At 43.2% G+C, this 12,337-nt stretch overlaps 2 protein-coding genes and 1 pseudogene across 3 annotated transcripts in view; all 3 read right to left on the reverse strand.

The window, feature by feature from the left end:
* The window catches only part of LOC308164502 (polyamine-transporting ATPase 13A3-like), a 121,281-nt pseudogene that overhangs the window by 25,148 nt on the left and 83,796 nt on the right, over nucleotides 1-12,337 (reverse strand). The window lies entirely within an intron of this gene.
* On the reverse strand, nucleotides 483-1,490 carry LOC308163537 (testis-specific serine/threonine-protein kinase 1-like; the record flags this gene model as incomplete). The annotated part of the gene is made up of 1 exon (XM_080537712.1): nucleotides 483-1,490. One exon carries the CDS (start codon nucleotides 1,488-1,490, stop codon nucleotides 483-485), a length of 1,008 nt encoding a protein of 335 aa, XP_080393838.1.
* LOC308163538 (putative ATP-dependent RNA helicase DDX53) overlaps nucleotides 8,692-12,337 on the reverse strand; it is a gene marked incomplete at both ends in the record, with an annotated part of 11,693 nt that continues 8,047 nt past the window's right edge. The window contains 6 exons of the mRNA XM_080537713.1: nucleotides 8,692-8,871; nucleotides 8,988-9,075; nucleotides 9,359-9,497; nucleotides 9,657-9,766; nucleotides 9,980-10,107; nucleotides 10,283-10,370. Of these exons, the coding sequence (XP_080393839.1) occupies nucleotides 8,692-8,871; nucleotides 8,988-9,075; nucleotides 9,359-9,497; nucleotides 9,657-9,766; nucleotides 9,980-10,107; nucleotides 10,283-10,370 (733 nt within the window). The remainder of the gene's footprint in view (nucleotides 8,872-8,987; nucleotides 9,076-9,358; nucleotides 9,498-9,656; nucleotides 9,767-9,979; nucleotides 10,108-10,282; nucleotides 10,371-12,337) is intronic.

Here is a 12,337-nt window from a genome sequence, read left to right on the forward strand (position 1 = left end):
ACGCCCTCACAATGTTTTATGAAAACCTGGTAGAACGGTATGGGCATAGAGATGGGGAAAGAGGCTGAATAAACTCTGTTCAGGAATATTTGGGAGTTCATAATTGTTCCTAAGTTGTTGGATGGTATCATAGTATCTGAAACCCTCCAGAAAGATCCCATAATTGTACATAGACAGATATAATTACAATCATGTTGAATGTTATCATGAGGCTTTGCTGAAGGTTTTAGTTCTTTGTAAATATAATGCTAACAATGTTAGCCTCTGTTTTGTATGCCTCTTTCTGCAATATAATCTTTCATGGCTTAATTTTTACTTGTAATGTGTAAGAGTGATTTGTTTGTAAAACTGAAATATTGAGCATAGAAAATACTTGCCTTTAGACACAGCAGACTCAACATCTGAAAAAGTTAATGTTGAGATGGGCGATATTCACAATGATGTATGCTCCGTTTATTATGCACTAGTTTGGTCTAATTGAGTCATGAATCTGCAGGTACGTCTTGATTTGTAACAGGGGAGGCTGCCTTTTCCTTGACCCTCTCGGATGGTCCAGCAATATCTTTGCTCTCCATGGGTTTGGGATCCGATTCCTCAGCATTAGCCCCTTTAGACGTGGAAGGCCCATATTTCTTATTCCCTTGATGTGACTTGCATTTACCCTGCATCCATGCATGCTCGAGAATGACATCAATCTCAATTCGCTGGGTCACGTCGGGGTTAAGCATCCGATGGATCAGGTCTTTGCATTCTGACGGTACACTCTTGCTTCGCGGGAAATGAACAGAATGTTTTTTCTGCATCTTCAGCATCTTCTTAATGTTGGAGTCGTCATATGGCATACATCCACAGAGCATGATGAACAGAACCACGCCCATGCTCCACACGTCATACACTTTGGGGTTGTACGGGATTCCCTCTAAAACCTCTGGTGCTGCATAGGCTGCGGAGCCGCAGAAAGTTTTACTGAGGATCATTTGTCCATCATCATGGTAACTGATTCTCCTGGCGAAGCCAAAGTCTGTCACTTTGAGGTTGAAGTCCTTGTCCAAGAGTAGGTTTTCGCATTTTAAGTCTCTGTGGACAACGTCTTTGTCGTGTGCATATTTCATTGCGCGTGACAGCTGTCCGAATAGTTTATTGGAGAAATCCTCGGGTAAAGCACACCCACCTCTGGATTTAATGAAGTCCAGTAAGTCCCCTTGCGCACCAAGCTCCATAATCATGAACACCAAATTTCCTTCCGACGTCTCGAAAATCTCGAAGATCTTAATGATGTTGGGGTGGCTTAGGGATGCAAGGATCTCCAGTTCCCGGGGCAAGAATTTCTCCAAGAAATCCGCTGTTGATTTTTTTTTGTTCATAATCTTCACCGCAACAGTTGTCTTCAGACGCTCGGAATAAGCGGATTTTACTTTGGCGTAGGATCCCTCCCCTACACTGATGCCTAAAGTATATCCTCGTTTCTGCAGCACCTGCGAGTCGTCCATGGTAAATTATGATGATTGGTGAAATAAAACAATCACCATAATGGTCGACTGACCATTGCATTCAGATGACCATTAGATAAATAACAAATTCATCAGTTAGTTTCAAATATGTATGTGTAAGTTGATTTTATGACATATTATGTTGTGTCATAACGGCTTGGAGACATTATGACGTCACAAGAAGTATAACAAGGCTATAAGAAGTATGACAAAAACACGACATGATTTTACTTTACAGTAACTATAACATTTTTCACTTGATGTTGGCAGCGTACTTTCACCCATAAGGTACATGAGTCTCAGGCGTTGGTCATCGCGTTCCAGTGTTAGTGTGTAAGCAATTGAGGAACAACTGTAAAAGTTTACTCAACTGAAAAAAACAAGTTTAACTGAATAAACCGAAAGGAATGCATGCACCTGCCGGCCATCAGCGAAGGAGCCGGATCATCGGCTAGCAGACGGACGTCTAGACATTATTGTCAAGGCACCAAAAGACAACAATAATACTTACACACATAGCCGACTCACATCCGTATACAGTTCAGTTATTTGATGTTAATACAGAGGGAAGTCGACTGTTTTGTGTCCGTTTTGAGTTCAGCCCGTTTTGCCTGAGTAACCTTTGGTGGCAGAACATCCATATATATAACTGAGCGACACTTCAATCTTTTTTGCAGGAAAAGTGCTATATTATTATTATTATTATTATTATTATTCCGATTTGGTTTGGGTACCGTGAAGAAAGCAGTGACGTCAATTCGACATAGGCGATAGGCCTCCAAACAACAAAGACAATAGTCTCTGAGGTTCTTTTGAAGGAAAAGTGCAATACAAATAAAATCGATTATTATTATTATTATTATTATTATTATTATTATTATTATTATTATTATTAACCGACATGTAGGAAAACGCAGGACAGCGCCCGTGGATCGAACCCGGTTAGAGGTGGAGAACCAGCTGTAACAGAAATACAACCACTGGCGAAGTAACCACTGAGCTAAACCGGCGCAACGGTCCCCTGACAACAAACCCACATTTGTACAGCCGACAAATAAAGTTATTAGTTGTTCAGACAGAGGGGAGGCGCTGTGATACAACACTGTTCTGGATCTGTGGTTTAAAGCTTTTAAACTTGCCTTTTGCCTGAATCACCTCTGGTTGCAGAATATTACATTAAATCACTCATATTAAGTGACAGTTTATTGATATGTCAGTTGCAGGTAGTTCCAAATGAATGGTTCTGTATTGACATCAAAGTGTCCCGTTGTTACAACACGCCATGGGAAACTTCTATAGAGGACAGCGAACAAACATGACAAGACATAAGTGACAAACCTTGTGATGGGATTTCTGTTACTCAAAGTCAAATGTATCCATAATTGCCTACATGTTTTAGCTAAAGACTAACTTCAACCGCACACACTAGTGTTAAAAAGGGAACAGAGAAAGCTACCTATATAACAGCAGGCTACGCAGGACTACGTGTGTGTGACGACCAGAGTTCACGTTTCATGTTGTCTCTCTGTGCATTTGAACTGTCATTTTATCCTAAAACATTTCCCCCTGAACGCCCACGTCCTCTCAGGACTGCTACGAGTAGGAAAACGCTGGACAGCGCCCGTGGTTCGACCCCGGTCAGGTTGCCCCGGCCAGGGTGGAGTGAGGGTTTTCTTACAGAAGAAATGCTTACGAAGTAACCACTGAGCTAAACCAGCGCAAAGGAAGCCGAGGGAAATGCAGTTTATATATCGACGTCATATATAAATATGTATCTATTCTTCGAATACTGTTTTTTATAAATATAAATAAATATAAATACATAGATTATTATACAATTAAATATATAATATAATATAGAATAATATCCATATATATATATATATTATATAAATCAATAAAATATAAATAAATGATCTATTCTTAGAATACTGTTTTTATAACTAACGTGTATATTCTCAACACACAGAGACAAAAAAAGATACTCACATTCGTAACCAGTAAAGTTATTGGATAGGAAGACAGAGGGGAGTTATACTGATATGGTGTATGATATGATATGGTATAACTGCTGAGAGTCTAGACAAGGGACAGTTTATTGAGCAGTCAATTGAATTTAGAATTGTACACACACTAAGGCACACTAGTGGTGGAGTTTCAGAAGGGATTTGAAGTCACAATTTTCCGATCACCAGTCCAACTCACTATCCACTAGATCAAGAGACAACAAAGACACATTCGTACAGCCTACACATAAAGTTATTAGATGTTCAGACAGAGGGGAGGCGCTGTGATACAAGACCATTATTATTATTATTATTATTATTATTATTATTATTATTAGTATTATTATTATTATTCCGTTTTGGTTTGGGTACCGTGAAGTAAGCAGTGACGTCAATTCGACATAGGCGATAGGCCTCCAAACAACAAAGACAATGGTCTCTTTGAGGTTCTTTTGAAGGAAAAGTGCAATACAAATAAAATTGATTATTATTATTATTATTAACCGACATGTAGGAAAACGCAGGACAGCGCCCGTGGATCGAACCCGGTTAGAGGTGGAGAACCAGCTGTAACAGAAATACAACCACTGGCAAAGTAACCACTGAGCTAAACCGGCGCAACGGTCCCCTGACAACAAACCCACATTTGTACAGCCTACAAATAAAGTTATTCGTTGTTCAGACAGAGGGGAGGCGCTGTGATACAACACTGTTCTGGATCTGTGGTTTAAAGCTTTTAAACTTGCCTTTTGCCTGAATCACCTCTGGTGGCAGAATATTACATTAAATCACTCATATTAAGTGACAGTTTATATGTCAGTTGCAGGTAGTTCCAAATGAATGGTTCTGTATTGACATCAAAGTGTCCCGTTGTTACAACACGCCATGGGAAACTTCTATAGAGGACAGCGAACAAACATGACAAGACATAAGTGACAAACCTTGTGATGGGATTTCTGTTACTCAAAGTCAAATGTATCCATAATTGCCTACATGTTTTAGCTAAAGACTAACTTCAACCGCACACACTAGTGTTAAAAAGGGAACAGAAAGCTACCTATATAACAGCAGGCTACGCAGGACTACGTGTGTGACGACCAGAGTTCACGTTTCATGTTGTCTCTCCGTGCATTTGAACTGTCATTTTATGTTTCATGTTGTCTCTCCGTGCATCTGAACTGTCATTTTATCCTAAAACATTTCCCCCTGAACGCCCACGTCCTCTCAGGACTGCTACAAGTAGGAAAACGCTGGACAGCGCCCGTGGTTGGACCCCGGTCAGGTTGCCCCGACCAGGGTGGAGTGAGTTTCGATTTCTTACGAAGTAACCACTGAGCTAAACCGGCGCAAAGGTAACCGGGGGAAATGCAGCTTATAAACATCGACGTCATATATAAATATTTATCTATTCTACGAATACTGTTTTTATAAATATAAATACATACATTATTATAAAATAACATATTTAATATAATATAGAATATGCATATATATTTCTATTTATAAATCAATAAAATATAAATAAATTATCAATTCTTAGAATACTGTTTTTATAACTAACGTGTATATTCTCAACACACAGAGACAAAAGAAGATACTCACATTCGTATACAGTAAAGTTATTGGATAGTAAGACAGAGGGGAGTTATACTGATATGGTGTATGATATGATATGGTGTATGTGATATGGTTATACTGAGGACTACGTGTGTGTGACGACCAGAGTTCACGTTTCATGTTGTGTCTCTGTGCATTTGAACTGTCATTTTATCCTAAACGCCCACGTCCTCTCAGGACTGCTACGAGGAGGAAAACGCTGGACAGCGCCCGTGGTTCGACCCCGGTCAGGTTGCCCCGGCCAGGGTGGAGTGAGAATAACAAATTGCTTACGAAGTAACCACTGAGCTAAACCAGCGCAACGGCAATCAAGGGAAATGCACTTATAAACATATCGACGTCATATATAAATATTTATTTAATCTTCGAAAACGGTTTTTATAAATACATATATAAATATATAATAACTAAACTAAAATAATATATAGAATATCCATATATATATAATAAATATAAATAAATAAAATATAAATAAATGATCTATTCTTCGAATACTAATTTTATAAATAACGTGTATATTCTCCACACACCAAGAGACAAAATAGATACTCACATTCGTGAGTGATGTGCAATATTCTGCTGTGATGCTCTGATGTTCTCAATGCTTCTTTTTATACTTCCTTTTAAAATTATTGTTTACAGTGAAATATGGGTGTATGTGGTACATGAATGTTGTGGTGTGGTAGTGTGTGCAGGTATCGTATTTTACGTGATGCACAAACACATTTGGTTGAACCTGATCCCACTCTACCTGAAGTAATTCGACTCATTAAAGATGACACTTGAAGGTTGCTGTCTGACAAGCAGGACTTTACTGATGGAGTTGACAGCTCTGCTCTTTTGTCGTTCAAGAAAATCAAAGATGAACTGACAGTGACTGTTAATGGTGACACTATACTGCGTGGCACGAAGATTGTCGTCCCCCACTCTTTACAAGTCAGAGCAATATCGCTTGCACATGAAGGTCACCAGGGGATAGTCAAGACTAAGAAGCTGATCAGGGAGAAAGTCTGGTTCCCTGGCATTGACAAGCAAGTGGAGGCAATGATAGCTGGCTGCGTCCCATGTCAGGCTGTTGTGCCCAACCACACACAAGAACCCCTCTGCATGTCTGAGCTGCCATCGTCATCATGGGAAAAGGTTAGTGTTGATTTCTGTGGTCCATTCCCCTCTGGTGATTATCTCTTGGTTGTTGTTGATGAATACTCAAGGTACCCAGAGGTGGAGATTCTTCAGTCCACGTCAGCCAGAGCCACTATCCCTAAACTCGACAAGATATTCTCTACTCTGGGAATTCCACTACAGGTCAAAACAGATAATGGCCCCCCCCTTTCAGAGCTCAGAATTTGCAGACTTTGCAACATATCTGGGTTTCAGACACAGGAAGATAACTCCATTGTGGCCTCAGGCCAATGCAGAGGCAGAACGATTCATGCGCACCTTGGAAAAGACTATACGTGCTACACATGTTGAAGGTCGTCCATGGAAACAGACTCTGTATGCATTTCTACGGAACTACCGTGCCACGCCACACTGCTCCACTGGGATGGCTCCAGCTGATGTGCTGTTTGGTAGGCCCCTACGGATCAAGCTAACTGCGCCCCCTCTCCCCTGTCAGTCCCAGACTGATGCAAAACTACGACGAGCAGATGCGATGGCAAAGCACAGGATGAAACACAATGCGGAAAAGAGGCGCCATGTGGCTCCTTTGGCTCTGAAGGCTGGTGATAGGGTTCTCTGTCGTCAAAAGAAGGAAGGGAAGCTGTGCTCAGCTTACAATCCCCACCCATACAAGATCATCGCGATCAAAGGCTCCATGGTGACAGCCAAAAACAACAATCATATGATCACCAGAAACTCATCCCACTTCAAGACTCTACCTAAGGTTGACGATCACCACTCTCAATCAGTTGACATGCAAGATGTGATGGACTGGACTGAAATAAATCCTCAGCAAACAGCTGAACTCTTACGCCCTGACAACCCTAGACCACAGTCACCTGTTCACAGGTACCCAGTTAGGGAAAGCAGAAGACCACCGTCATACCTCACTGATTTTGAATAATGTGCACTATGTTTAAAATACATTGTTGAGTTCAAGTGATGTATAGTTATTGTTAAAGAAAAGAAATGTAAGGAAAGGAGGGTTGTAATGTCTATGGTTCACAGTCGACATTATGTTCATTCTATTCACTGAGTTGATAATGTTTAGTTCCGACCTACAGAGGGCGCTATATGTTTTACTCCTCTAGCCTAGAGCAAGACACACTTGTTATGATAGAGAAGCAGCGCGAGTTGTTTAGTTGTGATGCTAATTTAGCCATGATAGCAGGAATTGTCATGTAAGCCTGGAAACGTTCACTAACGACTCAAACTGAGATCACTGTGTTGGATGATTTATTTCAAAACTTTACAGAACTGTACACTGAACTTGTGCAATGACAATAAAGCTTTCTGATTCTGATACTTTTAAACTATTCTCTTAATCTTGCGAGTTACTTAATCAAACTCATGATATTAAACTATTCAGCTTTTTGTAGCTATCTTTTAACATGCCCACTAGTTATCCCACTAGTAAGGAGACGGATACTAGGCACTGAGGTGTTAACTACGGTATCGTCAAGAGTGAGATACAAGCGTTCTTTGATTGATTGATTGAAAACTTTATTAGAAGGTTTGCAGAAGTAGGTACATGAAAGTAGATATTACATACAAGGTCAAACTAAAAGGATAAAAACCCAAGAAAGCCACTGGCTTATTTCAATTGGGGTCCTTGATTTTCAATTCATCGTTACATGTAAGACAGACACACATTCTGTATCCGAGGTTACAATTCTTGATGTTTTTCCTTTTTTATTCTATATAATACAGATGAATAGAATAGGACAGAAGTTCGTTTTTTATTATTCAAGTCAATTATTCAATCTCCTGGAGCAGTTTTGAGTCTTCTCAGAGATGATCCATTCAGTGAGAGAGGCAACAGCGCTACTCTCCAGCCAATTATAAATAACCACAACACAACTCAATAAAACACAACATTATAAAACCAGAACAAAAACGCTGGAACTGAAGATAAGATGCCTCTCCCTTGAATGAAAACATAGAAAACATGATTAGGCATGTCACAAAGGACCACAGATTAACAGGCTATAGGAAATGGTGTTCTCAGCCGCAGACAACATAGCGTTCATGTATAAAGTGTATTTCATAAAGATGTGAAATACATAGCATATGTGTTTGTCTCTGTTTCGACCTTGCAAACCCTCCTCTTCATATCTTGTGGGTGTAAACTTGTTCTGTAGCAATACACAGTGTGTGTGTGTGTGTGTGTGTGTGTGTGTGTGTGTGTGTGTGTGTCTGTGTGTGCACATTACCTTATTCTATGTTTTAAATTTGTTTTTAATTACCTTACTTATTTTTTTACTTTATTCTATTATTGTTAATTTTGTATTCTGCTGCAATGCCAATGTCCAAGAACAAATTGACTCTTGTGTACATTGGATGTAATAAAAGCAATTGGGATTCTGTGTGTGTGTGAGAGAGAGTGCACGCATGATCAAAACTGTACCGGTTTTGAGTTAGAAACACCAATCCGATTCTCCTCTGTCTCTTCCTCCTCTCCCCCTTCCTCCTCCTCTGTCTCTTCCTCCTCCTCCTCCTCCTCCTCCTCTTCCGCCTGCCCTCGGTCCGTACATATCCTTCTCTCTCTTGTGCTTCTCGTACCTCTCCGCCATCAGCACCAGCTCTTCTGGGACCTCCTACAGCCAATCCCACAATCCCTCACACGTTAGACCAGCCATGGATATGAGCCCTCTCACACGTTATACCAGACAGACAGACAGACAGACAGACAGACAGACAGAGACAGACAGACCTGTCCAGCCCTCTCCAGGATGTGGATCAGCTCTGCGGCCATCCTCCAGTCTCCTCTCGTTACCAAGGTGATGGAGGCCCCCGAGCGCCTGTGGACGGACCGAAGTCAAACTGTCACACAAACAATCTCTCTCTTTCACACACTCTCACACTCTCTCACACTCTCTCACACTTTCTCACACTCTCTCACACTCTCTCACACTCTCTCACACTCACTCACACTCACTCACACTCACTCACACTCACTCACACTCACTCACACGCTCACACTCACTCACACTCACACACTCCTGCCCTCTCACTCCCGCGCTCTCACACACTCACACGCTCTCCCACGCTCTCCCACACACACACTCTCACGCGGCGCCTCACCCGGCCCGGCCCGTGCGGCCCACCCGGTGGACGTACTCCTCGATGTTGCGGGGGAAGTCGTAGTTGAAGACGTGGGTGATGTCGCTGACGTCCAGCCCCCGGGAGACCACGTCTGTGGCCACCAGGATACGCACCACGCCTGTGGACACACACACACACACACACACACACACACAGGCCCCTGATAGGTGAGAGGTCAGTGAAAGGTACACCAACCAACCAACCACACACACCTGGACACACACACACACACACACACACACACACACACACACACACACACACCCCCCTCCCATACCGTCTTTGAAGTCCTGCAGGGCCTCCTCGCGGTCACACTGCTCCCGGTCGCCATGGAGACTCTGCACCGCCAGGCCGTGCAGACACATGTCGCTGGAGAGGTCGTCACACCTGGACACACACACACACACACACACACATACACACACAGTGACACAGTGTTCTCTTTTCCCAACAAGCATTCTTGCACACATTTATACCAGTATGCTCCAGAGCTGTACAGAACAGAACAGAACACACACACACACACACACACACACACACACAGTTCTGTCAGACAGACACCAGCCGAGGGGGGGGGGGGGGCTCCGCCGACACACTCACACGATCTTCTTGCCCACGAAGACGAGCACCTTGTCCGTGGGCTCCATGTTGCGGATGAAGTCAAAGACGAAGGCCTTCTTCTCCTCGTCCTGGACGAACAGAACCGTCTGGTGGACCGTGTTCACCGCCTGGTGGAGGGGGGGGGTTATCAACTGGTCTGGGCAGCTCAGGGGAAGACATCTAGCCCCCCTAAGGAACACTAACTCCAAGACATCCGTGTACATCTGCCGTCAATGTCAAATGGGGACAATGTGCGTGATGATGCATGATGAGGATGATGATTCCGGAAGGTCCGCTACTCACGGCCAGGTCCAGAGTGCCCACGTACACCATCATGGGGTTCTTCAGGTACGACTTGGCCAGCCGCCTCACTCCTGAGGGCCAGGTGGCGCTGGGAACACACACAGCCAATCAGAAGAGAGGAGGACACAAGACATCAGGGTAGGTTTTTTCCCACACTAGACACGAAGACTCTGACGTCAGCAACGCACAACGCTTTGACCTTTGACCTCTGCGTCCAAAACGTGCGAGCGCCAGTGAGCGCCGTGAATTGAAATGGATATCTGGATAGCATCCATTTGTGGGGGTGTGTTATAACAGGGTATATACAGGAATCTTGATTTCAATACCTTTCTAAGACTTTTTAAAGACCTTGTCAATATTTTTCCAGACCTCACCGCCACTTCGAGCTGTAACCGTTTACATCAGTGACACAACAGTTTTAGTTTGCAATAGACTAGACCACTTTCATACAACAACATTTCCGGTTCATCTTTGTTTTTTTTAATAAACGTTTTTAGGACTCAAACTCTTTGGACAGAGTCTAATTCTGAAAAATACCAACAAAATTCAAGACCTCATAAAATCGTGATAAGATTTTTTAATACTTGGGTCTTGATTTTCCCAAAATTGATTTATCAACTTTTAATACTTTTCAAGACACCGCGGATACCCTGTATAATGATGTATTGAAAATGAACCAATGAAGATTAGCCCTGACGAACTCTGCGTTTCCAAATGAAGTGAAATGAATAGGGACGTAAGGACGCATCACGAGACAGGTAATTATCGCTACAAACATCTGACGCATCAACTCAACTCAACTCGATGAGACGTCAAATGAACCGCGGTACTCTTTTTAAACAGCAAAGCGTGTCATCGCCTTTTGAATTTGCTTTCATTTGTATAAATAAAATAAAATATGCATTCATTATTTTGTAGTTTTAGTCATAGAGATAACATAAAATAATATTTTTCAGTCGTATGGTGAACCCAAATCGTATGGTGAACCCAGTATCGTGAATCGTATCGAATCGTGAGTTGTGTATCGTTAAATCCCTCGAAATGAACATCTCAACTCTTTTGGAGAACAACATCACATTGACATTTAAATGTTTGGCATCGAGCAGACACCTTTATCCAAAGCTCCTGGTGAGAGACCTCATCCTGCACTCCCAGGAGCGGAGGTCCCCTTTAGGCCTTCTCAGCCTGGATCAGGAGAAGGCCTTTGACAGGGTTAACCATGGTTTCCTGCAGAGGGTGCTGAGAGGCATGAACTTCCCCCAGCACCTGCTCAACTGGACCGAACTCTGCTACAACAACATCACGAGCAGAGTTCGGATCAACAACCAGTTGACAGACCCCTTCCCCATCAAAGCTGGAGTACGGCAGGGATGCCCCTTGGCCCCTCTACTGTACGTCATCTACCTGGAGCCGTTCCTACGGAAGATCAGGAGCTCCCCCAACATCATGGGCTACCCTCTACCAGGGGCCCGGGGGGAGAGGCTCAAGGTGGTGGCGTACATGGACGACATTACCATCGTCGGCACGGATAGTCGCTCCATTTCCACAGCAACGAAAGTGGTGGAGGACTACTGTGCAGCCACGGGCGCCCTGATCAATAGGGGTAAGTGTGAGCTGTTTCTGTCGCAGCACTGGCAGGAGAACCTGGCAACCTCCTTCCCTGTAAAGACGGAAAACATTAAGCTGCTGGGGATCACCTACCAGAAAGATGGAGGAGCCTCCGGCAGCTGGAAGGAGACCATCCGCCAGGTCCAAAAGAAGATCTGTGAGTGGAGTGCACGGCCTCTCACAATGACAGGCAAGATCCTGGTCCTGAAGGCTATTGTTCTTCCCATTCTCCTTTACCTGGGCAGGGTGTTTCCCCCAGACAGAGCAGTATCCAAAACCATCGAAAGGATCATGTTTACCTTTGTCTGGGGGAGCCAGATGGAAAAACTAAAACGCACCACCCTGTACAAAACAGTGGAGAATGGGGGGAAAGGGGTCCCAGACATCCTAAACATCATTAGGGCACAGGGACTCTCCAACCTCATCAACAACATCAACAACAAAGAT

Source organism: Nansenia antarctica, assembly GCF_963989245.1.
Source record: "Nansenia antarctica genome assembly, chromosome: 8".
NCBI classification, from domain to species: Eukaryota; Metazoa; Chordata; class Actinopteri; order Argentiniformes; family Microstomatidae; genus Nansenia; species Nansenia antarctica.